At 46.4% G+C, this 27612-nt stretch overlaps 1 protein-coding gene across 1 annotated transcript; it reads right to left on the reverse strand.

The window, feature by feature from the left end:
• Positions 1-7026: 7026 nt before the first annotated feature.
• LOC119385598 (carbohydrate sulfotransferase 4) lies at positions 7027-27284 on the reverse strand. Its single transcript, XM_037653007.1, has 4 exons — positions 27244-27284; positions 25268-25422; positions 24446-24981; positions 7027-7844 (listed from the first exon to the last, which is right to left on the reverse strand). Exons 1-4 carry the CDS (start codon positions 27282-27284, stop codon positions 7326-7328), a joined length of 1251 nt encoding a protein of 416 aa, XP_037508935.1. The 3' UTR covers positions 7027-7325.
• Between the last annotated feature and the right edge of the window lie 328 nt (positions 27285-27612).

Here is a 27612-nt window from a genome sequence, read left to right on the forward strand (position 1 = left end):
CGCGGATGCTCGTGCATCGCGCGCGCGAGTGTACTAATACGAGTCTAGGCACTATACCTGTGCAGATAAGTGATAACTGTATTACGACCCGTTATTGCTGTATGTAGTTACACATATAGACCCTTGCTAAACTATGGTGGATTTGCAGGGGTAAACAACTGTCGACTTTTCAGGAACAATCCGCACGTGCCAGAACTCACGCGTGTGTGTCATGTGTGTTTTTTTTTTCATTACGTGTTGTGTGGAACACGAACATTCGTACTCGTGTGAACTTGTTCCCACTTTACAAACGCGCCTACACTTTTGCCTACTCATCGCCTGACGTGGAGTGGAATAGTTGCTCGCAACTATCTTAAGTGGGGGGTGGGGTAATGTGGGCCCAGGATCCGAAATAATTCCACCGGCAGTCAGGTGATTTTGTACACACAACACAGACTTTAACACAACCGATAACTGACGATTTACACACAACACACTACATCATTCCTTATGTACATTCTAAACGTCCTACGCGCCTCGGCACACAAACTGTCCTACTCGCCGTTATGCCTGTTGCCGCTGCGGCGAGGTCGGTCGTCACCGGTACGCTGCCTTGACTGTGGCGAGGTGGTGGTGGTGGTGATGGTGGCACTGCAGGCCGGTAGATCACCAGGCCACTGCAGTGCAGGTTAACTGCCCGTCGCCAACATGAGCCGCGGCCACCTCGTGACACCACTCGGGCCCCAAGACCTCAGGCCAGGAACAGGCTAGGCTGCCGGCCTCCGTGTCAGCACCGGACACAGAGCGGGAATCAGGCTCACCAGGTCCACATGGCTGCCGGACGCCTGGTTGAATGACGCAGCCCGAAGCAAGAAGCCAGGCTCACCAGGTCCGCAAGGCTGCCGGACGCCTGGTTGCGCGATGTCGCGACCCGAACCGCCGACCAGCGGCTGCCGTTCCAACCGTGTCGCGCTCCAACTGCTCGATCGGCACGCCCCGCTCGCGCTTCCTTTTCCTCGTCGTCTCTTCCAAGGCGTAACGCAGAGCAGAACTGTTGTTCCCTCTTCGCCCCGTCACGGGCCACACAATCCACATCATCACACTATGGCATCGGCGATTAGCACCTGCAACGCGTTACACGTCCATCACATTCGGCGCGTTTTCAATAGAAGTTTAATGACTTAACACACCGCTAGGTGGCAATGTTAGCCCAAGCGTCGTAAAAGCGTCGGTCGTATACTATAAGCGTCGGCCTCGCTCAGAGCATCAGGCTAATCCAAACCAAAAATAGCTCTGCGACGCGCGCCTGCCTCACCTGGCTGTAGCACCCCGCTCCCCGCTCACGCGCTCGCCGCGAGAAAAAATTGGCCGCGTATCCACGTGCTTCGCTGCAAATGTCGTCTAAAGACGATAGAAGGGGCGCTGCGTGAGATATGGACGCCATCTGGCAATACGTCGGGAAACATGAGTGCTGTGTTGCGGGCTGGTAGTCCCGGCGCAGCGGCAGGCGAAGACCGGCGGTGACCAGCGCGACCGGTGGGGACGCCGGCCAGCCCGAACACGCTGTTCGGCGCGATGCGCCGAAGGAGAAGAAACATCCGCACTCAACGAGTACTCTCCACAAACTCTCTTATTTACACGTCGCCTGGGTAAAACAGGAATGCCAGAGCGGCGCCCCCTGTCATTCGTACAATGCAATACTGAACCGAAACAGAAACACAACATGAGCTTGTGCAGAGGGCACGGAGGAAGACAAGTTTCAGCACAGTCGCATTTTCAGCGCAGCTTAAGAAACTAGGGTCTTTAAAATTGCGTATCTATGTATTTTATAATAAAGGAACACACCACCTAATACTTACCTAATGATGTTGCACCTCACATATGCGTAATATTTACTTTTTGATCGACAACGTCCACAAGTATGAACAGCCGTACCAGTTCAAGATGGGTTGGCGGTAAGCAAGTGGTTCAACTTTGGCCGGGTGGCTGAATCGGGTGACGTGCCGACAAACAGAAAGACAGACCAAAATTTCTGCGTTTAAGTTCCCTAAGAAAGACTATCGTCTTTAAAATCGCGGCCGGTCTATCGGGGTGGCACGACGCGATTTGCGTTTCCCTCTAGTCCGGCCGCGGTGTTCAATCACATTATAACATGCCGCGGGATGGCGACAAAGTTTTGCGTCCAATATGCGACGCTCTTCTGGCTATCACACCTCGTTCTCTGATTACGCGTTCACCATCAATTACTACAGCTACCACACGGGTTTGTTTCATTTAACATGGACCTTAGTCGTCGGGATGGAGGTGGAGCACCAGTCACCAAAGTGGGTGCACCCACGTTAAACGGCGCTATAGCTGCTAGACATCAATATGCATTGTACAAACTCTCTTAATATCAATGTACAGTAAACATTCAGTTACTTCTGTTAGGGCACGCTTTACTTTCATGTTATCCCGATTCCTATGACAGAGAGATGAACGATCTTTTTACCATTCTGGCTGAGCATAAGACGCAAAGCGATAAAAATAAAGCAGCTGAGCACCGTTGTCACATCGCATTGAAGTAGTAGGAGTAGTAGTAGTAGTAGAGTTAGCACTATCTAGCAGCGAAGTACCAGCCGTAGTTGTAGCAACAGCAGCCGTAGTAGTGGTAGTAGTAATAGTGTAGTTGCAGCAGAAATTTTAGTACAAGTTTTAGTAGTAGTAGCATTGTTGTTGTTAGCGGTGGTGGTGGCCGTAGTAGTAGTAGTAGTAGTACTAGTAGTAGTAGTAGTAGTAGTAGTAGTAGTAGTAGTAGTAGTAATAGTAAAAGTAGTACCAGCGAATGGGACTGAAATGACAGCCTAGGTGGGTGCCGTTGCTATAGGAAGGGGTATGGTGAGAGGCTAAATCACAGTTCCCTTCAAAACCCTCAACTAATACCACCAGGTGTCAATAATGAAGCTCTTATGAGGAGGCCTGCGTTTTCTTAAAGTGCGTCGGTCAGTGAGTGTTTATGCGTCCTAATAATGCTCCAACCTGGCGTGTGTCTCACGCAGCGGGTGGAGGGCTTTGCAAGCCTACAAAATGTGCTTGACTGTTTCCCTTGTGGGAACTTTGTCCAAAAAGGTGCAATGTGTAGTTATTGGTGAGCCATCATAACAACGTTGATGTAGCGTGAAACGGCACACGCCTGGCTACTATGGTTTGTAAGCGCTGTCGTTTTGAAAATAAACATGGTATTCCTAGTGGAGCGGGGTGGTGGCGTCTCTGTGTGCCTTCTCATGTCCTTGTGCCGTTTTTCGCTACATGAAAGTTTTGTCCTAAGGGCTGCAATCGGGGTGCTTCTCGCGGGCAGCGGTACTTAGGCTTTCTACGTTGTCATGTAATTTCCACTTAGTCACTCTAGCATGCGGGCTCAATTTCTGCAGCATATTCGTGTTCAGTGTGGCTCCATTACGATCTGTGTGGACAAATATTACAAACCTCTAGACAGTCTCCTCATCGGAAAGGGGGAGTATGGATGCGGATAATCGTGCACCGTAAAGTCCTCATCCCCATCTGTTTGTTTTCTGCTACGTTTCTCGTTCATTTTATTTGTGACACCAACTGATGAAGCAGTAAGCGTGGTCTGTGGTTCTACCATCTGATTTGCAATATTGTCCGAACGTCCCTCAATTCCAGTCAACGTGGACTTGGATGCCGTGTCTCTTTCTGAAGTGCAGCGCATCCCGCGTTGATTAAACAAGGCTGCGAACTGCAGGGTTTTGGTTTCCCCAGCTGCGTGGTCGGAGGATATCGCGAGCAGGTATTTTTGTGCGAACACATACGGCTAACCCTGAACGACGCTCTTGCTGATGTGGTAAGGGGAACAATAGATACACTGGCGCTGCATGCTTACTGTCGCAGTTTTGCCAAAAGGATGAAGCAATGATGTAACAGCAACAAATTAGGATTTTATTCGAAGGAAGCCTACAAGCTCACTCTTCTAGTATATGCGACTGCTTCAGCGAGCAAACTAACATTTGTGCTGTCTGTGTCCTCAGTACAAACATGCGATGACAGCGCAACACAGGCGAAGATAGCAGCCGTCTGCTGGCCACCTCTAAACATACAGGGTCGCGACCTCTGGTGACCAAGTCCGCTCGGTCAAAGTGCGAATTTACTACCGTAGCCACGCAGCCCTCCTGTGTCTCGTACTCCATGCGCCCTACGGCGACGGCGAGCGCATTTCGTCTCTGCTTGAGCGGCGACCATCGGCTGGCACCACACGCTTTCACTCGCACGTAGAACATATCAAGTGGGGGGTGATGTTCATTATTCCCAATTTATTATGAACCTCATGGCCACGGTGTTGCTAGAAGTGTTCCTTGAGTCCCCGTGTCATTGCTTTTAGTAATAAAGCAAACACCGGATAAACGAATGAAAGCAAAAAACTTCTTGACGGGGCGGGACTTCAACGAAGACCTCCAGTGACCGAAAGCGAGTGTCTTAAAATTATATTAGACACACGTGCTTGCGTAAGGTAAATATATTCGAACAATGTGAAGGCGTTGTATCCGCGCTGCAAGCGAAATGTAAACCGATAATACTTTCTATGAAGGCTGCGTTCACTTTCGAGGTGCTGCCCGTGCTGCCCCGAAATTGCGTTCTTGGGGACACCGCAACCTACAATAAACCTCTACGCTTACGCATCCCTTACACAGCTCTTAAAAAAGGCCTTGCGACCGACCGCCAGCTCAGCTGGTCGGTCACCTTCTTAGAGTGAAATGGCACTGAGGTTTCTTAATGAAATTACTCCTTCTTATTCTAACCTAATTATGGCATGGTCAGCAATGCTGATGCTTTTTCAGTGTATTCTAATTGCGTTACCTTACATTTTGCATAGAATATCAGTTACAGAGCGGCTGAATTACGGACTTGGAAAATATATTTTGCTGTAAAGTACGTACACGCTAAGGCAAAACGCTGGCAAAATGGTGTGTGCTTCCTTCCACTGGGGACTAATGAGGCTGCCACAACCATTAATCTGTTTAAGGACTAACGGCACAGTAAGTCCCCACAGGTCACCTCAAAAGAATGACATTTATTCCTCACATTTACACCTTACCGGGCCACTGTTAGTCCTCGCCGTTGCGCATCACCGGACGAGCGGTCGGTGCACTCAAATACTCAATTCGGATGAACTTTTTTATCTCCAGGCATGATTTTCTAGTTACTCTGCGCAAGGCTTAACACTTTTTTCGCCTGTTTCTTTCTGCGGTTGGCAACAAATGCCGCGGAAAAGAACAAGCGAAAAAATATTTAATTATGCCTGTGTCACTGCTTTCGCAGTCAATGCGACAACGAAAGACTAAAGTGAGACAATGAAACGTTTTATCCTCCTCTACACTTATGAAGTTTCTGCTTTCTTTCATCGAATTCCCTGCAATATGTAGAATACAGGTCCAGCCGCGTTGCCATTTCTCGTACAGTCCTTTTCCTGAAGCTGCTCCAATGGATGTGACAGATGACAGGCATTGTACGCGCCAGCGCACACATCATTCTGCTCGTTGGGGACAACGGCTGCATCCTGCAAAGCATAAAAAATATTGCAAATAGTTAGCGACACGTCACAGAGAAGACGAAAACGCACGCACATTGTAAATACGAGCAAGGTGAGATAAAAACCCACGTACAAAATATTGCATGTAAATATTTTCATCCTGATGCCATAATCATCAAATACACACTTCACGTCACATAGCACAGCAGTTCAAGGGCGGCAGCCGTAGCCATCACTTCGAGGCGCCGCCAACAAACTGTGCCGCCAACGAGCCGGTGATCTTTCTACGACCGGCGCCATAGAGCTCGAGCAAGCCTGTCAGCTGCCGCAGCCGCTAGCGAATCTCGAGCAGAAGAGCGAGCGAACACGGAGACGCCGCCACAAACGGCGTCGAGCTGCTTGCGAGTAAGCGTGAGGAAGCCGACAGTAGTGGCGACCAATTTCCACAAAGTTCCTCGAACGAACAGCAGACGAGCAAGTGAATGCGGGGCCGCCGCCACGAACGGCGCCGGGCGGCTTGCGAGCGAGCGAAAGGGAAGCCGACGGTAATGGCGACAATTTTCGCAATGTTCCTTGAGCGAGCAGCAGTACAGCGAGCGAACGCGGGGCCACCGCCAAGAACGGCGCCGGGCTGCTTGCGTGGAGCAAAAGGGAAGTCGACGGTAACAGTGTCCAATTTCCACCAAATTCTTCGAGCGAGCGGCAGTAAGTACAGAAAGCGAAAGCGCAGTTGCCGCCACGAACGGCGGCGAACTGCTTGCGAGCGAGCGTCGAGGAAGCCTGTGGTAATGGCGACCAATTTCCGCAGAGTTCCGAAGAGCAGCTAAACTCGGCTAGCTATAGCACCCGCCAAACCATGCCGGTGCATTTCAAACGCGCGGCATAGAATCGCGCTCGTTGCCGGTTACCGCACTGCGTTTTGGACGAGTCTGAAAAAAAAACGGTGCGGCCTCTCCCTAATATCGCGAGTTCGCAGCTCGTCACCGCGGCGAATCATCTGTGAGCGAGCGTCCGGGCGGCTGACGACAATGGCGGCCAATATCCAGGCGGTCACAAGGCATAGGCGAGCTGACGCCCAAGTCGGCCCCCTCGCGGTATATTTCGTGCGCGCAATATACAACACGATCGAGGTCGTTACCGCCAATCGCGATCAGTTTCGCGCACGCGATTGGTACGTCAGAATAAAGAGCGATCACTTACTTGTGAAAGAATCCAGCGCCGATTTGTGTCCAAAGATTTGTGTCCATGATTGAAATCATGGATCCGATAGGCCTACTGTTTTCTCGGCCGCCATTCCCAGCCGGCGTGCACATTGAACGTATCTCTGCACACGGCCTGCATCTCCCTCGCGGTTCATCCCTTTGCAGACTAACTTGTTTGCTCATGGCACGCATCTCTGTGCGCTGGCTCCTCAGCGGTCTGTCCGTTCATCGCGCACGCCTATTGGGCTCCGATACTCCTCTTTCAGGTAATTTTGCCTTAGTGTGTAATTCATGTAGAGTCTCTATCAGAGACGCCGCAAGGACAAAAAATGACATTTTATTGCGTCATGTGTCGAGAACAGGCATTTTACATCTAAACATCTCAGAATTATTGGTTTTCAAGTGAACAAAACAACACAACACAAGTCAACGAAATATTACAAAGGGACACACAAGCACATGTCAGCCGCACTTGCATCGCCAGCCTTCGTACAGGTTACATGCGCCAACGTAAATTGAGATTGATATTTTGGTGACTTCCCGAAAACCGTAATTTCCTATAGTACAGGTATAGCGGCTAACACGTATGGCAAACTATGAATGGCCAAAGTGATCGAGCATTACGCTTTCGCAGCATCCACGGTTGTCGCAGAGTGCTCGTAACCAAGCCTCTGAAGCACATCCCCGCAGGTCGCTTCAATTTGTCGTATTGTTTTCGTTGACAACTTCCGCTTCCACGAGTGTGCAACCAGGCGTGTGTTTCTTTTCGTCGAATGTGCGTTCCTGATATCGGCGGCAGTTGCCACCGTGTGCTCTTCGAGGTATTTCCTAACCGACGGAGCAAAATCTAGGCCTAACCACTCGAAGAGACGCATCGTCGCGTTTACCGGATCTGCGGCGAGGTCTTCGAAACGTATCTGGTACGTTCTCTCTTTATGCATTCGGTGGGTCAGCTCTCCGAACGCGTCTAGGTCAGATCTCATCTGATCGCACAAGGCTGCTGCGCTACCGCAGTACTCGTAGTCAGTGCACCAGCGAAGGCCTACTCTAGAAGAGAAGATGGCCCGCGGATCTCGCACCAGGTGGACAACACGAACGGTCCGCGCGATATCCTGGTTCTGCTGAATCCAAGACTCTACCTGAAACATGAAGGAGGGAACGGTAATATTAAGAGTAATTAGTTCAGAAATAGGTGCCAGCATTAGGTTGCATATGTTGCATTACTCTAATTTCATGTGACTGGACTAGTTCATATTGCCACCTGCGCTTTTTTTTTCTCTAGTTACGTGACCGGTAGTTACGTGCTACCACTGCCTTGCGCACACCGCGCCCGAATGTTTGGGAACTTTCCCGGATATTTTAAAATCTTCCGATAGACTGCGCACACAACACGAACAATATTCTATTCTGGAAATAGCGCTACTGCCGACGATAACGCTGAAACCTTCAATGCCACATGTATAAATGCTGATGCGCTTTGCTACAAGTCAGATTACCCTCGACGTACCATGGTGCTCAAAGCTATCTTTGCAGTGAGTATGTCACTTATTTTCTTTATGGGCTCAAAGTCAGCCAAAAAAGTGTTTTATCTTTACCTGCTGGAATTCTACTTGCTTCAACGTCACAACCGCGCGACAATATAATGGCAAGACATAGTATCACATTGATTTTACAGCGCGAGAAAGGATGACACAAAAATAGAGAAGCTAGAACACAGTCCTTCTGTTCCGTTTTTTTTTTTCGCGCTGTAAAAATGAACGTATACAAACTAGGCCGCATCTCTACGCTCCTACAGTATACTTGAAAAAACTAAGACCGGCAGGCGCTGACACAATAGAACCATAATGCGAAACGTATCCTGTGTTCGCGTCTGCCTGGCATACATTCTTCAACGATGAATCCCTGAATACCAGTTCATTATTGTGTCGTTTTAAAATTGAAATTGTAGACAGCTCGACGCCGCGAAAGCCGTCGAGCTGTCGCCCCTTTCGTAAGCATTTCAATTTGATGGTAAATTAACATTCATGAAAAGGTGAAGGTAGCATGGAATAGTAAGCTCCCGGAAGTAACTGATTACACTGTAGAAAACTCCCAGTGATTTATTCAAGCGTTATTACTAATCCTAAAGGAGCAGTGGCATCAACCTATTCGTGTTTTCTGCGTCCACGTGTGCTTATCAACCCCTTATTAATGATTCGCTATTGATAATACAACGGAGAGACGATTGCATATCTGTAGTACTGATTAGCACACTTAAAAAAGGGTGTTTGTAGTGACTACCTTTGGGTGGTAATCGCTTTGATACACACGTGATGACCTTTTGGGATGTAAAACGACTTCCTTCTTCACAAGTAGGAATAAAACGTATTACTCCTAACGAAGGAGTCCAAGCGACAACCAAATGTTTTCCTGCTAGGACCTATTGGTAATCAGGATGCCTCCTTTGTAACGAAAACGCTGAACCCCACTCGGGCGTTCCTTTCACTACACTGTCCTTAAGGACAGTGGTGTAGTACATGTCTCCTCCCCTGGCAGGAGTCAGTGTCACAACTTCGTGGTACTCAATGAGACACTCTGCAAGAAACAAAGCGTTTATTTTTCTTCGGGGTTGATATTGATGAAACTTGCTAAGTTTACGTTTATTTATGTGCCGATTTCAAATATGCAATAATCTTTCTAGAACAAAACGCACTTTTAACACATAAACATTTCGTGTCTTTATGAGCAAGTCTTTCTTCCCACACTCAGAGAGTTACAAAGTAAATGAATATATTGCTATAATTAGGAAATAAAAACTGCATACAATAGTTTTAAATGAGTATACTGCGCTGTTCTGCCATAATATTCTATAACCAACTAGACCACCTTAGAACCCTTGTTTTAAACCCGTTTGAGTTAAAGTTACGTTATGTTGAACTCTCATGAGCGAAGCTCCAGCTAGGCATACACTTAGTCGTCTATGTTCAGCGTAGAATAGCTTTTGTTAAGTGGGTTCAGAACATATATTCTAGTCCTGTTGCATACACTCCTCATTTCATAATATTTTCATATGGCTACATTGTAACTTGTTCAGGTTAGGAAAATATGTTCCTCCTAACATGGCACATGAAATGTTTGATATATTGAACCCGACGTAACTAACAGAAAAATTATTGCATAAACAAAATCAGCGGACAAATACGCGTAAACTAAGCAACTTTTACAGAAATTAATGAAGAATTTCAAAAGAAGCTTGCGAGGCACACCGAATACAATAGGGGTTTTTATCTGACAATGAACAAAAGTTGGGGCCGCTACCTCTTGTTACTCAACAAGGCGCTTCCAGCGGCGCCGCAGAATGAGAAATCAATTGCTCAAACAGGAACATAGTGGTGAATGCATGACAGCCCCGACAGGTTTTTGTAGCACGTATGTTTACACTGGTGCACTCTATTCCTCTGTGGCAAATAAACTACTACTCCAAAGTTATATCGATGAGTCTCAGAACAATTAGCGTGGCTCGCGTAAAACAAAAAAAAAAGTTCGTTTAAGAAGAAAGTAAGGCATGCGACACGGAAAGAGGAGAGACGCAGACAGCTGAAAGGCTAGCGTTTGGCTTATTTGTATCTTTTTTCTTTCATGTCGGCATGTCTTCATTCTACAATGAATTCCTAGAAAGAAGGTGAAGTTTTTGTCATTGGAAAACTATTCTTTGCACCAGTTTTCGAACACTTCATGCCATTTCATACATGTGCACATTGTAATGACCAGCTATTGTTTCATAAATTAGCACCTAAATTATAGGCCAGTGGTTCTCCGTGATTGATGCTTCGCAGACGCCTTGTAGACCGGCGGCATTGATAAGGGACCTCTTGCAATTAACAAAAGGGGGGGGGGGAGTCATAAATTAACACAACATGCAGAGTGACATAAATGCTTTTATTTCGCCCTAGCAAAGTGCTGTTGAAGTGCCACGTCAACTCGATCTCAGCAGCTTGTGAATAAGTTGTCTGGTTTACAGCCACATTCAACCTGTTTCTAGCTATGTTCGCTATTCAAATATGCAAGCCTAAGAAAAGTATGCTCACGTGCTTTTGTCTTGGAAAAGCAACAAAAGCTTTAAAGACATCTCATATAGGCGAAACGTAGGTCAGCTCCACCACATTTCAGAACGCTTTATGTGGTTTAACATACCAAAAATAAGAAGGAATGGCTGCAACGGGGCGTAGTGCGCCTCCAAGAAACGAGTTTTTAAATGGGAAGCATTTCTTAGCGAACTTCTGTGGCTTTGACCGCATTTACCTATCTATCTGTCCAGCCGCCTACGACTTTGTGCTCTCCTGGCCGTTTCAGTGAACGGGACGTATACCAAAATTGGAATGGCACACCATGGCTGCATGACGAATATTAACGATAGGTCATAACATGAAAATCATGACATGCATGTCATGAACGGCACCATTCGCATGCCACGGCCTTGGTGCTCTTTGGGCAGTTTCGTTAACTTGATACATACCAAAATTGGTATGGCGTGACAAGTTTGTCTGACAAGCATAAGTCACAGGTCCTGCCGTGGAAATAATGACCCGCATGTCATGTACAACATGATTCATGACATGGTTTCGGGGCGCTCGCGCCCGTTTAATTATATGGATATATACCAAAATTGGTACAACGAAGCAATCCTGTATGGCGAACATAAACGACAGCCGGTAACATGAAATCGTGACACGTGTGTCATGTAAGCTATGACATACATGCCCGGCTCGTGGTGCGCTTGTGGCCGTTTCGCTGTCTTGAAATACACAAAATTTGGTATTGCGTGACGTGACTGTATCAAGAACATAATCACACGTGGCGACATGAACATCATAATATGCGTGCTATGTAGAACATGATTTATATGCCACTCTCATACTGTGCTCGCGGCCGTTTCGCTAGCTTGATAAACACCAAAATTGGTATTTTGTGTCGTGACTGTATGACGAACATAAGTGGTGGATGGTAACATGACAATCATAACATCAAATTAAAGTGCAGCGTGATTTACATGCCACGCTCATGGTGCGCTCGTGGTCGGTTCGCTAGCTTGGTGTACCCCAGAACTGCTATTTGGTGAAGTGACTGTATAACGAATATAAAGGACAGGCGGTAACATGAAAATCATAACAGGCATGCCATGTAGGGCATGCTTTATATGTCAAGCTGATGGTGTGCTGGCGGGCGTTTCGCTAGCTTGATATACAGCAGAACTGGTATTGCATGACATGACTGTACGACGAACATATATAACAGGCGGCAACGTGACAATCATGAGAAGCATGTCGTGTAGGGCATGATTTACATCCCATGCTCATGGTGCGCTCGCGGTCGTTTAGCGAGCTTGATATAAACGAAAATTGTTATTGCATGACATGACTGTATGAAGAACATAAATGACAGGTGGTAGCGTGACAATCATGACATGCATGTCGTGTAGGGCATGATTTATATTTCATGCTCATGGTGCGCTTGCAGCCTTTTATCTAGCCTGATATACAGCAAAAATCGGTGTTGCCGACGTGACTGTATGACGAGCGTAAGTGACATGTGGTAACATGACAACCATGACATGCATTTCATTTGCAGCATGATTTACATGCCAAGCTCATGGTGCTCTCGCGGCCGTTTCGCTAGCTTGGTATGCCCCAAAAGTGGTATTTGGTGACGTGAGTGTACGAAGAATATAAATGACAGGCGGAAACATGGAAATCAGGCATGCGTGACGTGTTGGACATTATTTACATTTCATGCTCATGGTGCGCTCGCAGCCGTTTATCTAGCTTGACATACACCAAAACTGGTGGTGCGCGACGCGACTCTATCATGAACGCTAATGGCAGGTGATGACATGACAAGCATGGCATGCATTTCATTTACAGCATGATTTGCATGCCTAGCTCATGCTGCGCTCGCGCACGTTGCCCTAGTATGATATACACCCAAAACTAGTACTGCGTGACGTGACTGTATGACGAACATTAATGACAGATCTTAAAACGGAAATCATAGCATGCATGTCATAACCGGCATAATTTGCATGACACTATAGTAATGCGCTTCCGGCCGTTTCGTTAACTTTATATACACCACATTTGGTATGGCATGACATGAGTGCGTGACGGACGTAAACGACAGCTCATGCACTGCATATACCAGAATATACGTTTCATTATAATGAAGATTGTACATTCATGAATATATGACAAACATGCGTTATACAGTGAACTAGATGTTAGGACATGACGATTTCATTTGCCTCGAAGGGAAACAAGGCGATGTATGGCTCTTTGCTGGCTGCGTCGCGTTACTTCGATTCCCACAGTGCGTGAGGTCTGCCGGATTTTTTGTGTTTTTTTTTTCTTCAAATCTAGGTTTCGCGTAGGGGCGTGCGAATAGTGACATTTAGAACCGAATCAATTACGAATACCAATCGAATCCTATTCCAATAGTTTTCGAATAACAAGGCAACCATCTTCAAAACAGCCCTAGAATTCATTAGTTTTGTTTTACTTCATAGAAATATTCAGAAACTTGAACGAAGTAAAATTACCGCTACACTTAAGTAACAAAGAATACCACAGTTACGCATACCGAGGTAAGCTCGCATACATTAGCGACTAGAGCATTCGAGGTATCTTTAACTGTAGGATGTATACAACCGCCACTTCAATATTACAGGAAATACTTTGTTACCAACTGTTAAATAATGCTAAGGCCTGAAAGATATATAATATTTCATGAATCAACATCATAAATTTTATGATGATGATAGTGGATTGAGGACAAATTCGCATCGGCGACACTTCAAAGCAAAAGCTCCTTCATTCGGCGATGACTAAAACTTCGATAGTGCGATGACTGGGCAGGGCATGTAACACGCAGGCAAGATAACCGCTGGTCATAGAGAATAACTGACTGGATTCAGAGAGAAGGCAAACGCGCGAGGAGGAGGCATAAAAGCTAGGTCGGCAGACGAGCTTAGGAACCTTGCGAGTACAACGTGGCAGTCGAAAACACAGGACCGCATCTAGGCAATTGACTACTTAAAAATAATGAGAAATGATCCTTTGCTCTTCCGACGTGTTGCTCTTCTTGTTTTTGTTTTTTTTTTCATCAGGGCTTACTTTTCGAAAATATTCAAAAATATTTGGTAATTCGATTATCCGATATTTCGTACGAGTACCGAAATATAACAGCGCAATTCGATTCGCTATTGCCAGATTTTCGAATATTCGCACAGCCCTAGTGTCGAATCGTTATCGTTATACCAAACGATATCGTTTGGTATAACATAGAATAGCCAGCAGTCTGTTTGCATGAAGTGTATTCAATGGCCAACCATTACACACACTTATTTGCGATATCCATTACACATTTCATGTATCATACAACGCAAAACATGCATCACGTGTAGCTCTCATGTAGTGTCCTGTATTCTCAGCATTCTCATGTAGTCGTCTGAGATACAGGGCCCAATTCGTGACAGAGCTTGCGTGCATTAGCTTTGCAGTGTCGTGTTCCCAGACCATGACATGTGGCAGTCTCATGAAAAGGACAGAAGGGCGCCCTGATTCGAGGCAACTCCTCATGACAAGACCTTAAGCGTGGTTATTCCACATTCTTGGACACGTGTTCATTTCCTCGAGACGCGACGTTTTAAATGCGGAGCATTTCTTATGGCATCTTCGGCTGGCGGCACTCGTGGCGTATTCTGCGCACTCGTGCGGTGCCGTACGTTCGTCTGGGCACCACGCGTGCGGTGCCGCATGTTCGGCTGGGCCGGCCACGACACCAGTGCACGCCACCGCGCCACCGCGGAGATCGACGGTGGAGCGTGGTGCAATCCCATCGTTCAGCGCGCGCTGGCAGACGACGCGGCGACGTTCCATCAATGCAGGCGCAATTTACAGCTGGCGCTGCAGCAGAACACGGCCGGACTGGAGGTGAAACATGCGTGCGTTGTAAATCGTCCGGCCGTGCTCACACAAGGCTACTTTCGCTGTCGGGATTTCACCGGAGAGCGAAGACGATGCAGAAACTGCCAACCTTCGTCGAGTTTGCGCAAAACTGACGCAGCAAAAGCGCATGTAGAACAGGCGAGCACACGCTGGACGCACAGCGTCTCGCAAGCGTCTCTAATCGTCTGGTTTTCCGTCGTTTGCGCTCTTAATTCCAGTACAAATCCGCCGTTGCAAAATGTCGTCTGCTGAATTTTGACTGCTGTGCGCGCCTCGCAGACGGCGCTGCTGTCGCAGATTCGAGTTTCCTGGCTCACACGTTCGTCTGGCCCGTAGCGGGACCTGGAACTCGGGCGGTGTTTGACGTAACTTCCCTTCCACCGCCACGGTGCCCGTGTGGCTCAGCCGAAGATGCCATTAGTCGCACCTGCGGCGTCGGCCGCCGTCTACACCCCCCACTGCGCATGCTCGGCTCGTCTCGTGCCGGCAGCAGGACTCTCCTCTCCCTCCCTCCCTCCCTCCTCTCCGTCCCTCCCTCCTCTCGATCGAACGCGGGCGGTGTGTATATAAGCGGCGGAGCGCGCGTTCGGAATTCAGTCAATGGAGTCTTTACTTGGCTTTCGCTTGACTTGACGCTTTGCTTGACTCGAGTAGATGCAATGGGAGCAACAGTACCTTCAATCAGCGTCCCACCACTCGTTGAAGGCAACGTTACCCCACCCTCACTGTCGTCGGCGTCAACAACAGCCAGCAACGCAGAAGACAAGGCTGCGAAGAGACGAGCATACGACGCTGAACGCAAGTGTTTGAAGCGCGCTGCGGAGCCGGAACTTCGTGCGCGAGAAGCTGCTGCGAGACGGCAACGACGGGCTGCGGATCCTTCACTCGGGGAACGAGAAGCAGCTGCGAAACGGCAACGACGGGTTGTGGATCCTGAACGTCGTGCTCGAGAAGCAGCAACCGTTCGTGCACGTCGAGCAGCGGATCCATCACTGAGGCAGCGCGACGCTTCTGCGAAACCAAATTACGCAACATTCACGCGATACCCCCGCCACTCTGCGACGCATTTACTCGAGTTCCCCCTGTGGGAAGATGCGGGTGACATTTTTTAAGGAGGCTGCCTGGCCAATTCCAGCTTCACAGCTTCAATGTGCAGTTATCAAGCAGCCTGAAATACTCAAGTAAACAATTGCGAAGATAGGATGACAGATAGACCCACCACCTCTGAATCTGTTAAAGGCAGCGCTCCCACACAAAAGTCCATGAAGTGTCAGGGCAATTAACAGAAGCGGCGATGCTCATTAACATTGCTGTACGTTGAGGGTATGTTACTCCCTTAGCCAGCTGCAACTGTTTCCACTGCATGACCTCCCTGCACTACATGTACAATGAACAGATTGTTTTTTTTATTTAGACTATACCCATTTTTTAATCAAAATTATTGACAGTCACGCTCAAGTCGTTTTCGCGCACCTACTGTATATCAAGACGTAAATAGCTTGCCGCAACTAAAAGGACATCGACGAGGTTAACAAAAACGGGTTACTAAAATGTTTAGTAATTGACTTGAGGGCAGTTGTTCATCAATGCAATATTGCCCCAGACTTTTGTTGCATACGATGGCTTTTTGTTGGCACCTAACAGTTTTGAACTTTCACAGTGATACACTCCTTATCTTGTTCGTCCTGTGAGCGTAGTTTGGCGTGCAAGCGGAGCTCGTCCGCAGTCGAAGCGGCACTGATGTGTAATGTGAGCGGCCGCAGCATCGAGCGGCCGCTGCTGCGGGTTCGTGAAGCGGCTGATCTCAACACAAAGCTTGCTGAACCATGACATCTGATTGCGAATTTGTTTTTCTAGAGGTGCTGCTTTGTGATTATGTCGCCTACAAATATTTTGAACAACATATATCCGATTTTCACAACAGAAGAACTGCGCGGCCGCTAGGCTGATTCGGTCACATGTGACGCATTATAGCTTGTTAGGGACCAAATTAATGCAACGTTTTTTACGCAGAATAGTAGATGACATCCTTGACATCAATCAGATGGAATTTAAAAAATCAATAATGGCCTTTGTGAAAAAAATCTTTTCAAGCTTCAGCGTTTTTGGTAAATGATTCACGTATAAAGACAGTTATTAAGTAAAACTGATCATGATAAATCCGGGGCCAATTATTTTAGATGACAGTGCAAATATCGAAGTTAATATGTAACGATTTTTATAATCCTCAGTTGAACTTGATTGCAAGAATAAATTCGTGAAATACAGGTATCTTGTACGACTTGCCAAGTTTGTAATTTTTTTCTTCAAACGTGCTTCGATAGGTAAGGGAAATAATAGACTCATAAGATTGTATGTCTCCTTTGTTTTAGGGGAACAAATATTGTGACCAAGAAGTGCACGGTTTTTTCGGTAGGTTCGCTCAAATTTCGGAAATCACGGAATTCGCGTGAAAGTGCTTTTTGCGAAAAAGATTTATATAATTTTATTCAGGCAAACAGTTTTTTTTCACTAGAATAACTACGAAACTATTGTCTGGGTCTAATGCCTAGGCCTACAGTGAATTTCATCAAAATCGGGAATGGTGCCCGGGACCTTGTGTTCGATCTTATCTGGACACACCCTGAAGCGTGACGATGATCTCATTTTTATAAATATCTGAACTGCCTAAAAAAAGAAAAAAGAAACGTCCTCCGTAATATGGTGGCAATATTTTAACAAAGAAGAAAACGGCGAAGCATGTTTACAGCTACATGCAATAGGGCCAATGTATACGCACAACACTATGCTTGCCTTCACTGCTCTGTTTCGGCCGCGTCAGTGTGGGCGCGCCTTTCTAGGGCGTGGCTTCAGAACAGCTACAGGAAGGTGCAGCTCTATTGAAGGCCTAATGTACCCCATTTCTTTTAAAGATCTATATCAACAGGCAAAGGTCAAGATTTTCCGTTTGTCTGGAAGGACAACCAACTAGCCAACGTTTACCAGTAAAGACGGTTGGGGGCAAAGTAGAGCAAACTGCGCAGCACGCAAGGTACACAGAATAAAATTTGTATTTTTGCGCTGACAATGTGGCATATTGTTAACTAGGGTTCATTCCAGCAGTACACTGCATGCGTAGAACAAAATACGAACGCTAACTAGGGATGCTGAGAGACACACTGTTGCTACTCCTTAACTCATGTCTCTGTACTGGCAAAAGTCGCGCCTGAATGTTTCATGCCGAACGTCTGTTGTCCTGCTACAACACAGTAAGCTACTTACTCAAACAACTGAGGTAATGAGAAGTGGTCAAACAAAGAAGAACAGTGCTGAAGTGGCTTATATACATAATAAATATAACACATCATTGGGGTATGAAATCGGGACAACAATGCTGTATTGTGAAAAAATGACAAATGAGGAATCCTGCTGGAAAGAGTGCTGAACATTAATGGCAGAGGATGGCGAATAAAATTCAAACACGATAGAGCGAACGTTTCGAGGTATAATGACGAAGTAATAATTCCTAGAGCTCTACGACCGAAAACTAGGATATGATTAAACGGTGCGCAATGTATGGCGGCCACGGATTAATTTCACCTACCCGGGGTTCTTCCTAGTGCAAAAATATAAGTGCACGGGAGTTTCTGTATTTCCCCTCTATCAAAACAAAGCTGCTGAGGTCAGGAATCGAACCTGCATCCTTGGGCTCAGCAAACGTGACGCTTCCAAGTCCATTTTAATGAATTTCTGTCAAGTGCTCACAGCATCATGGAATCTTTATGTTGAACTTAAAACTGAACTGAAGGACTGCTGGTACAATAACGACAGCATCCGTGATACATGCAACAGAGCTTTTGGACAGTACATTTACTACCACTATCACTAGCTGGAGTTTGTATTTACTATTAAGTACTAACACCACATCGCAATAAAGAAAGCAAGAATCACAGCAGGATGAGGTTATGCTGGTATGAAGTTTGTGGCAGAAAATAGGTTGGAAGCAAGCTCACATTTTCCTTAGTTGCATGGAAAATTTAGTGTCATAACATTAGGCCATCCATATTTAAATTAAATGAAGTCGTGCTACAAAAACTATTAAAGGAAATTTTAACACACACACACACACACACACACATACACACACGCGCATTATTTAATAAGATTTATTACAAGTGCGTAACTGAGACTTAATTAGGGTCGCGTCGCAACGAGTACACGTGCGTCTAGAGATTCCGCTGCATACATCGCGAGCACGCTGTAGCCTACACGGCAGGGCCCGATCCCCCGCGGATGTACTGTCGCAGCGCTAAGAGGGACAAACAGCACAGTGTTTGGCGCAAGGCAACGTCCATCTAGATACACTAGGGAGCGTGGCTTGCTTGCCAAGGTTGCCGCGCTGGTGCAGATCATGGCTGTATTTTTTCGCAGGTGTGCTTCGCCGACGAGCGACCACCGGTGCGGCGCTTCGAATTATTTTGTGGGCACCTGTACTTGAATGTAATGACAACCGGGCAGATAAAGTACTGCTGGAGTGTACTAGAACAGGGGAGTGCTCGGAACGTGCTTCGAAAAGTGAAGCCCAAACAGAGTCAAGCCGCTTGTGGCGCTGCGATCTGTAGCCTGCAATGTGTCGTCGTTTAAGAGTTGCGCGCGGCTCCACCAAAGCGGTGCAGTGGTAGAATACCCGCTTCCCACTCAACAGTCCCGGGTTCTAGACGCTGCTGTAGGTGGTGGAATTTTATTTTAATGTCACTTGTTATAGCTGTACTGGTATTCCTTTGTTTCTTAAAGCTAGCTTCAGATGCTACGTATTGCTAGAAAAAGTGACGACGAATGGGAAGTGAAACAGAAGAAACTTGACAGTGAGCGTATTTGCAGCGCCACCACACGGCATTCAACAAAAACGTAGACTATGGCCTCCGAGATTTTTGCGAGTAACAGACAAGAAACGGGACTTCACATTTTACGTTAAGTTTTATAGCAACATGTGTATGTATCAATAAAAATGATTTTTTTGGCTCTTTACGGTCACGCAAAATACTTAGACAATTTTTTCTGAACTAAAATAGACTGAAGCGTTTATTTCAACAGTAAAAAAAATACACATTTTTGGACTGCATTTCGCGAAAAAAGTCAACCTCAACGACACATTGCAGGCTACCGATCGCAGCGCCACAAGTGGCTTGACCCCGTTCGGGCTCCACTTTCTGTACATTGGTGCTGCGGCCGTTCCGGGCACTTCCCTGTTTTAGTACACTCTAGTACAGCACTAAAAATGCTGGCCCTCTTATGTATCCCCTGACGTCATCCTGCTGTGCAGCGAGTATATATGTATACTAAAACGTTTTTCAGCGTTTGAGCAACAAAGCAAAAAAAGTGTTAATTCTAGAGTTTTACGAGCCAGAATCATGTTCTGGATATCAGACATGTTGGGGCCGGGGGCATTGATTCATTTTGATCAGCTCAGCTTACTTAGCCTTCAAATACGTATATAATGGTACACTGTTGCTCTATGCTTTAACTGTTGTGGGCGCAAATGATGAACGCGCGCGCTATAAGTTTGGTGGTGTTGTGGTGTTTAGCAGACGCGTTATAGTGACGGGTAACGCGTCGCCTTGATAACCGGTCCGCGCTGTTATCGTGCCGGCATAGCGGCACGTGTTGCCCTGCCTTTCCTTCTCTGTTATTTCTATTTGTCATGGCTGTCGGGCTAGATCTGTTCCCGATCGCCTGTGCGTGCAACACCATGCATGCTCATTTCACTAGTTTTAGGAGTTCCGACATGCAGCCGTAGGAGCCTACAAGCCTCGCCTGCAAACGTTTAAAGCTTCGTAAATTTGTCAGCACTGCCATTGTAAATGTTGTCATAACAGTTCTTGTTTCCCTTGGAGGGAAAAACTTTCGATTTCTTAGAACCCTGCGTATTTGTAGACGTTTCGACCCAGTGTTTCAGCAATAACCATGTCATTAAAAGTGCGTGCTTCCACATTTTTCGATCGCATGCTATACATTCTCAATCGATAGTTTTCGGCATATCATTTTCTGCATAAGCCAAACAAGCTAACTGTATTCTGGGCGCTGCCAGTGAAGATTTCTCTCAAAATAAACACGCGGTTGTATGTCAATCACTGATACCCTTGGCGCAAGGGAGTCGATGATTTTCCGAGCAGCGTCACAATACTCTGGTCGGCACTCCTATTGCATTCAGGAGTTCCGACCAGAATATTGCGACTACCCTTACGAAGAAAGGTGGCCATCAGCTGCCACAAAGAGAGTCGGGTAGATGTGACTCTCTTTTAACTCTCTTTTTTTAAACTTGTATGACCAGTATCTACGCGATTCTAAACGGTTGCAAAGCCCGCCAATTTGCAGTGCTGACAGCGCTACCGCGCGGTCACGTCCCGAGAGGGCCCCATCTGATCACGTCGTCACACTAAACGGTGACGCGAGTTTCAGCTGACATTTCTCCCGCTAGGCGCGCACCGGTAGTCATGTCTTCGTCACCACCATCGTCGTCGCCGCCGTCAGAACACACTGAGGAATTTGGAATCGCTGCGATTCGCGACGTCGCGAATCATCTTCGCTTCGATCCTCTGCAAAGCAGCGATTTTGAAATCGACGCTGGTCCGAGAAACGATGAGCAGGCATCTGTAGACGCACACTTGGGTTATTCTGGCAAACAAGAACTCAGAATAAAAAGAAACGCTGTGGACAGGACGGGTGCTACTATCCAGTGCACAAAAACAAACGAGTTATTCAACGCAAATGGTCGCTCGTTCTAAAGGTGAAATACGCCCGCACTGCACAGAATTCCATTCGCGTCCGCCGATTATACCATTACGGCGGGCTAGCCTTCTTTAAGCGCCCACCCAACCACACATACAAAGAAAAACAAACACACACACACACCGTTGACGCTGTGCGTGTCTCGTCTACAGCCAGGCGTTCGTGCTGGCTCGTCTCGCCCATGTCGCTATCAAACTGCCAAGAACAGCACAGTCTCTGGGTGTAAAAGGTAAATGTTCAATGCATCTCGGAGACGTGCTGACGGACGTAAATTCAATGCACAGCCCTAATTTAAAGCTTTTACAAACGACCGTTGGAGCTCTTTGCGACAAAGGCATTCCTCCGTGTGGAACTCATGACGCCACTGGTGTAAGTCGCGCACAACTGTTTCACGACATGCTGGCACGTAATGCTGTTGAGATCGTCGCTCCGGATTATCCCAGGCTGACTAGACCGCGAAGCGGCGAATGTGCATGATTTGAAACGAACCAAACCAGATAACCGAAGTGAAGCCGTGCCGTTGCAAGGCGTCGTTGCCAGTCGGCACCACGATGACAACACTGATGTCGGCGTTATCGTTACTGGCGCATCGTCACTCAGCGCCTGGGGGCCCGCTGAATGCGTCCTAGGTCATATTCATGAAATCGCATCGGTGTGCACTAGGGCGCCCAGGTGCACCGTTTCGTCCAATTATCGTATCGCCATAGTGCCCTGGTGCGCACCAGGGCGATTTGTCGAATATAATATTAGTGCTACCGATGTCTCAGGGCGAACCCCCCGTTGAGCCTTCGTACGCTCTGTGCCCTGCAAATAAAATAACTTCTACATAACGTACTCCAAGTCATACTTCGCTCACAAAACTTATGCAAACCAATCTATCGAATGAAGGCCACATCTCAAGCTTGAATTTTTATGTCACTGCACCTTTAAGGATTAATTTATTGTTTCTTTGTTCTTCGAGCTAAGGCATGTGAATCGCGCGTGACGAAATGCTCGTTCATGACCACGCTGAAACGCTACGGTAGCGTTTCAGTGTGGCCGTGGCCCATGATAACCATAAAGTGCAATGGGCGGGAGGCCCACGCTCCCAAAGCGCGTATAGCTATCACGGCTGCACTGAAACGCAAACAGTTCCAAGCGCTCCTACTGTGTATGGCATGCACGGCCGAAGGGTGGATCACGTGACCTCCCCTTTCACCTTTCACGATGCTTGTGTTTTTCTCTGGTCCCCTCACTCGCCCCTTCTAAGTGTGGGGTTGCCCTTTCTCCCTCAACTTAGCCGCAAACTCGCTGATCTGGTCCCGTGACCTGTGTGAGGACTACTACATCTACTACTACTGCTACTACCACCACTACTACCACTACTACTACTACTACTACTACTACTACTACTACTACTACTACTACTACTACTACTATGACGACGTCGACAATGACGAACACCGCAGACCGTAGACAGTTTGAGTTTGAGTTGAGTTTCGCTGTAAAAGATGTCAAAATACAGTGTATCACTCGTAGGTTCACACTATTGAGAAACAACGCTTCCACTACGTCGAAGCAGAAATATTTAGCTGTGCACGTCACTTTTACAAGTACACTCGCATGACTGCAATCAATATGCGCAATAAGGAATTCATAGACTTGTGTGGCAATATAGGTTGAGTGGTTTTCTGTCGAGCTGTACAGTAAGCAAGTGTGTAAGTACTAACAATCAATAGAATATGTACGCTTTCTCGTTGGAGTTGTTTATTACACGGAAATCTCACCTTAGGTTTTTCTTAAATGTGAAGGATTTCTTGACTCGTGAAATATCACTTTGATAGCATAGATAGATAGATAGATAGATAGATAGATAGATAGATAGATAGATAGATAGATAGATAGATAGATAGATAGATAGATAGATAGATAGATAGATAGATAGATAGATAGATAGATAGATAGATAGATAGATAGATAGATATAGCGCCTAAGTCTTCGTGCTCTCATGGTCGTTTTATTACATTGGTGGATGCAAAAATTTGCATAATATAACTGCAAGGCGAACATGCATGGCATCTGTAGCATGATCTGAATAGCACAAATGACATGATACGCACCTGTGAAGCAGTCATGGTAGTATCATGTCCGTTAACGGGGTATATACCATAACGTACACGCATCCGTGACAAACATTCGTTAATAATTCATGTCGTGACATGAATGGCATGCCAGTGGTAAATGACATAAGATGCATGAGGTGCATAACGTAGCATGAATGACATAAACACGGAGTCATCGTAGTCATTACATTTCCTGGGTTATATGAATAATCTTGATATAACACAAATGAGGACATGCATGCCAATGGATATGATCAATACTAGTTCGCCAGCTGTCTGCACGCGTTGCCTATTAGTGCCTAGCGTTAGCGAACTTTTTCACTAGCACTGCTTAATGTTCGCTGAGTGCGGGCTGGTACATTATAGTGCTGGCTAGTGTTAGCTAACTGTTGGCTAGCCTGCTCATTGTGGTTTTAAATGCTTAAAGTGCGCAAAACATTTTATCTCCGATCGCAGGAAACATGAGAATCCTCTAATGACTCTACAGTGAAATGGTGTCATGATATATCCGAAAACATGTCTTTGCGGGATACAACAAGTACCGACCAATCGTTGAAACAAAAATGATCTTTCGGCCCCACTACGGGGGCCTTGTTCAGAAAGAAACTGAACACAAAAATTATTGTGAATCACAAAGATTCTTTGTGAACAAGGCCACCAGCGCGGGGCCAAAACGTCATTTTTGTTAACGATTGGTCGGTGCTTTTATTTCCCGCCATGAATTTTCCAGACCAGACGGGTTTCCGTCGAACCCTGGATTGCGAAACATATCTTTAGATGCGCAATATAAATGCTATTACAGGCTGAAAACTTCATTCCTGAATGCAAGGAACAATTTGAGGCGGCCGTCTACTATCGATGAAAATTGGTACTATTCTGCGGATATCTTACCTGACTGGTACGAAGTCTTGTGAACTTGAATACTTGAGTTCCTGCCCTTGAACACAGAGCAGAGAGATGACTTGGGGAGGAACACGACTGTCCACCTTCGCAGATGTCGGCCAAGAAGTGATTGTACTTGTAGTAAGGGTTGTTCTCCAACCAAACAGTGTAGAGAGGATGAAAGCGGCACCGTACGAGCGCGTCCAGAAGCTGGAAAGCATGTCGCTGCCTTCCGGGTCGTATTCCACCACTAACAGTGAACATCATAAGAGGCTCGAAATGAAAGAATGTCCGAGGTGCGGAAGACAGCAACTCCCCGAAAAAGGTCGACCCAGAACGATAGTAGGCAATGATAACGACTACTTTGACGTCCGCTGCTGGAACAACGGAATACTTTTGAAGCACAAAATTGAAAGCTGCTGGGAGAAGAGTTTCGAGGGAAGAATCATAGGGAGCTGCGGACAGATCTTCCAGTTGGGTGATCGCCGCGGGAGCGTCTTGCGTGCGCATAGCATACAAGGGATAACTTGGAGATCCGGTGGAATCTGTTGGAACCAAGAGCAACAATTTTGACATCTTTCAAGAACACAGATAAACAAAACAGTAGATACAACGTATATTATCGAAATTTCGTGCGCGATCATATACTATATTAGGGCGAACATGTCATGCCTAAGTTCAGTTTGCTTGTTTCTTATCACTTTCTTCTTGTTCAACGCACTTCAAAGACGCAAGCGCCCGGAGAGTCGACAATGAATGATGTACCTAACACATCAAAATTATTAGAGTGAGTTTTAACTTCTTTGTTGTATTTGTCAATAAAACACTCACCTGGCGTTTCCACAAAGACATGATCAGGCTGACAATCCTCGCAGCTGTTAATCAGCTCGTAAGCCCTCCACGTGTACACACAGAAGCCGCCGCAGAACAGAAGAACTGTGGCGGCTGCCAGTAGTGCAACACATGTTTTTTCTCGTTGTGGGACTCTGGAAGAGAACAAAAAGAGAGCAATCTAGCGCGATCGCAAAGTCGCCGCTGAATTCTCGCGGAATCTGTTTTTCCTTTGTGCCATAATCATTCGCCATTACAAGTCATCTAAAAGAACACTTTCAACGTTGCCGAAGAACGACGTCTTCGAACAATTTCATAAAAACGCAAAGCAGAGACGTACCGATCTAATAGAAATGATTCCGAAAAGCGCAACACGTGACATTCTTGTTCCAGAACATGTCAACTGCGAGTCCCGGGAATTACCCATGAGCGACCGTTCCAACATGGAATGTCGGTAGAGCGAATTTTTCGAGAAGGGCACTGGTCTTCGTCTGGAGCGCTCAAGAAGAGAGGGCGTTTTATTGAAACGCTGGTTCTATGGAGGTTTCGTGTTCAAACACTTTCTCATCTCTTCCCACACTCCATCATCTCCTGAGCTTCTGTCTTGTTCGGAACGATTGCAGCGGGGACACCGGCAGGAAAGAGTTCAGCTTAAAACCAGTTTCTGAATGCAAGATAATTACGGTGCTTTGCTGGTCGGTCACTTATGCTTAACGTTTCTCGCTCCAGCTGTACTTCAACACAATAATTATTTAAGTTCGCCCACATTGCTTTTGCATTTGGAAACGCCCTCAGTAGTATTGATGCAGTATCGACACATATGTGAGATCTGTGTTTGGCGAGATGGGCTTTCGGATGGACCTAATACACTTTGTCGCAAAAGCGACAGTCACGTGAATCCAGCGCACGTTGCTCTCTTTCAGTTGTGCGACTATCAGGAGAGCGCTCGCTTTTGCTTCTTCTCCTGGCATCAATGCAGAGCACATTGTCAAAATGCGCGGCGAACATAAGTCGCCTAAAGGAAATACTCTATTGGTAAGTCAGACTTAATGTGTTCTAGAAAGGAATAAAGATCGTTGAACAGGAAATGTCGCTGCTGTCAATGATGTGACATGGGGATTTGTATTCGTCAAGACGGCTAATGGTCTCTATCATCGGAAGATGATAAAACATGGTAAGCGGGCTCTATCTTCAAACCTCCATCTCGCCCTTAATTGCTGTCTCGGTAACTAGTGCTTGCGAGCATGTCTCATGTGGTCAAGGGTTTACACACATCTTTGATCACTTTTATTACGTATTTTTACTGAAAGGGCACTAGGGGACAGCTCGAAGGCAGGGGATGAAAGATTTGTAAACAGTTGAGTACGTGTGTTCAGTAATTTCCGCCGAAAGACAGAGTAATAAACATGTAATAAAACACTCGCACTCATGGTGTAGCAGGCGTTGAAGGTGAACATTCGCCGGCAATGCACATGAGACCAACGTCGCTTGCTACAACGTCATCATTGCATCATAGAGGACCAATTGGACGTATATGACGAAGTTCGCTATTTACCCTGTTTACAAATAATGCTGCTCAATAATAATACCTTCCGGCAAATGGCGCGCTCTCTTCACCAGACGTATATTCCTATCATCCTATATACACAGTCAGGCCATGTTGTGCTGTTAACCTTAATACCGTGACTTCTGGAGGGAACGCTTACAACAGCAATGTCTTGTGATCTCCTGAAACCCGTTGCTGACATCTTCGTGATGTTAATATTGTGTTGCGTAGATTACAGCTCGAAATTCAGTCACACGGACAAAAGTGCCAACTACAATTTGACGTCAGCGCTGCGTCCAGTCTCCTGCCCTTTACGGTCTGTATCAGTTGTGAGCTCCTACCATAGGTATGGGGCAGCGCGAACTTTCCACTAGCGTGCTCACTAACGTGTACACTTGTGCTAAAACAGCCCAACAAATTAAAAACTTACCGAACCTCTAAAGGTATCCGTAGGAAAGGCAGAACTTTCATTATTCTGAAGCAAGTGCTTTTTTATTGAGGTGAGGCGAACTACACGTACCACATGGAATTAAATATTACACAGCTGCTGTGGATGCCAGCTGTATGAAATGTCGAGTACGTGGAAGGACACACGTACCTTGGTGCGGTATTTTTTTCAGCTTGAGGGAATGTTCGAAAAAACGACAAAATAACGTACGCGTATATTTTACTTTTTTTCCCGTTCCATTTATGATATGACCGCTAGGCTTGATTAACCGCTTGTTCACTTCAATTACAGAAGGTTACTCAATGATAATACCAGTTCAACTTTATAATGTAGATATAATAAAATATAAAC

Source organism: Rhipicephalus sanguineus, chromosome 3 (assembly GCF_013339695.2).
Source record: "Rhipicephalus sanguineus isolate Rsan-2018 chromosome 3, BIME_Rsan_1.4, whole genome shotgun sequence".
Lineage (NCBI taxonomy): Eukaryota > Metazoa > Arthropoda > Arachnida > Ixodida > Ixodidae > Rhipicephalus > Rhipicephalus sanguineus.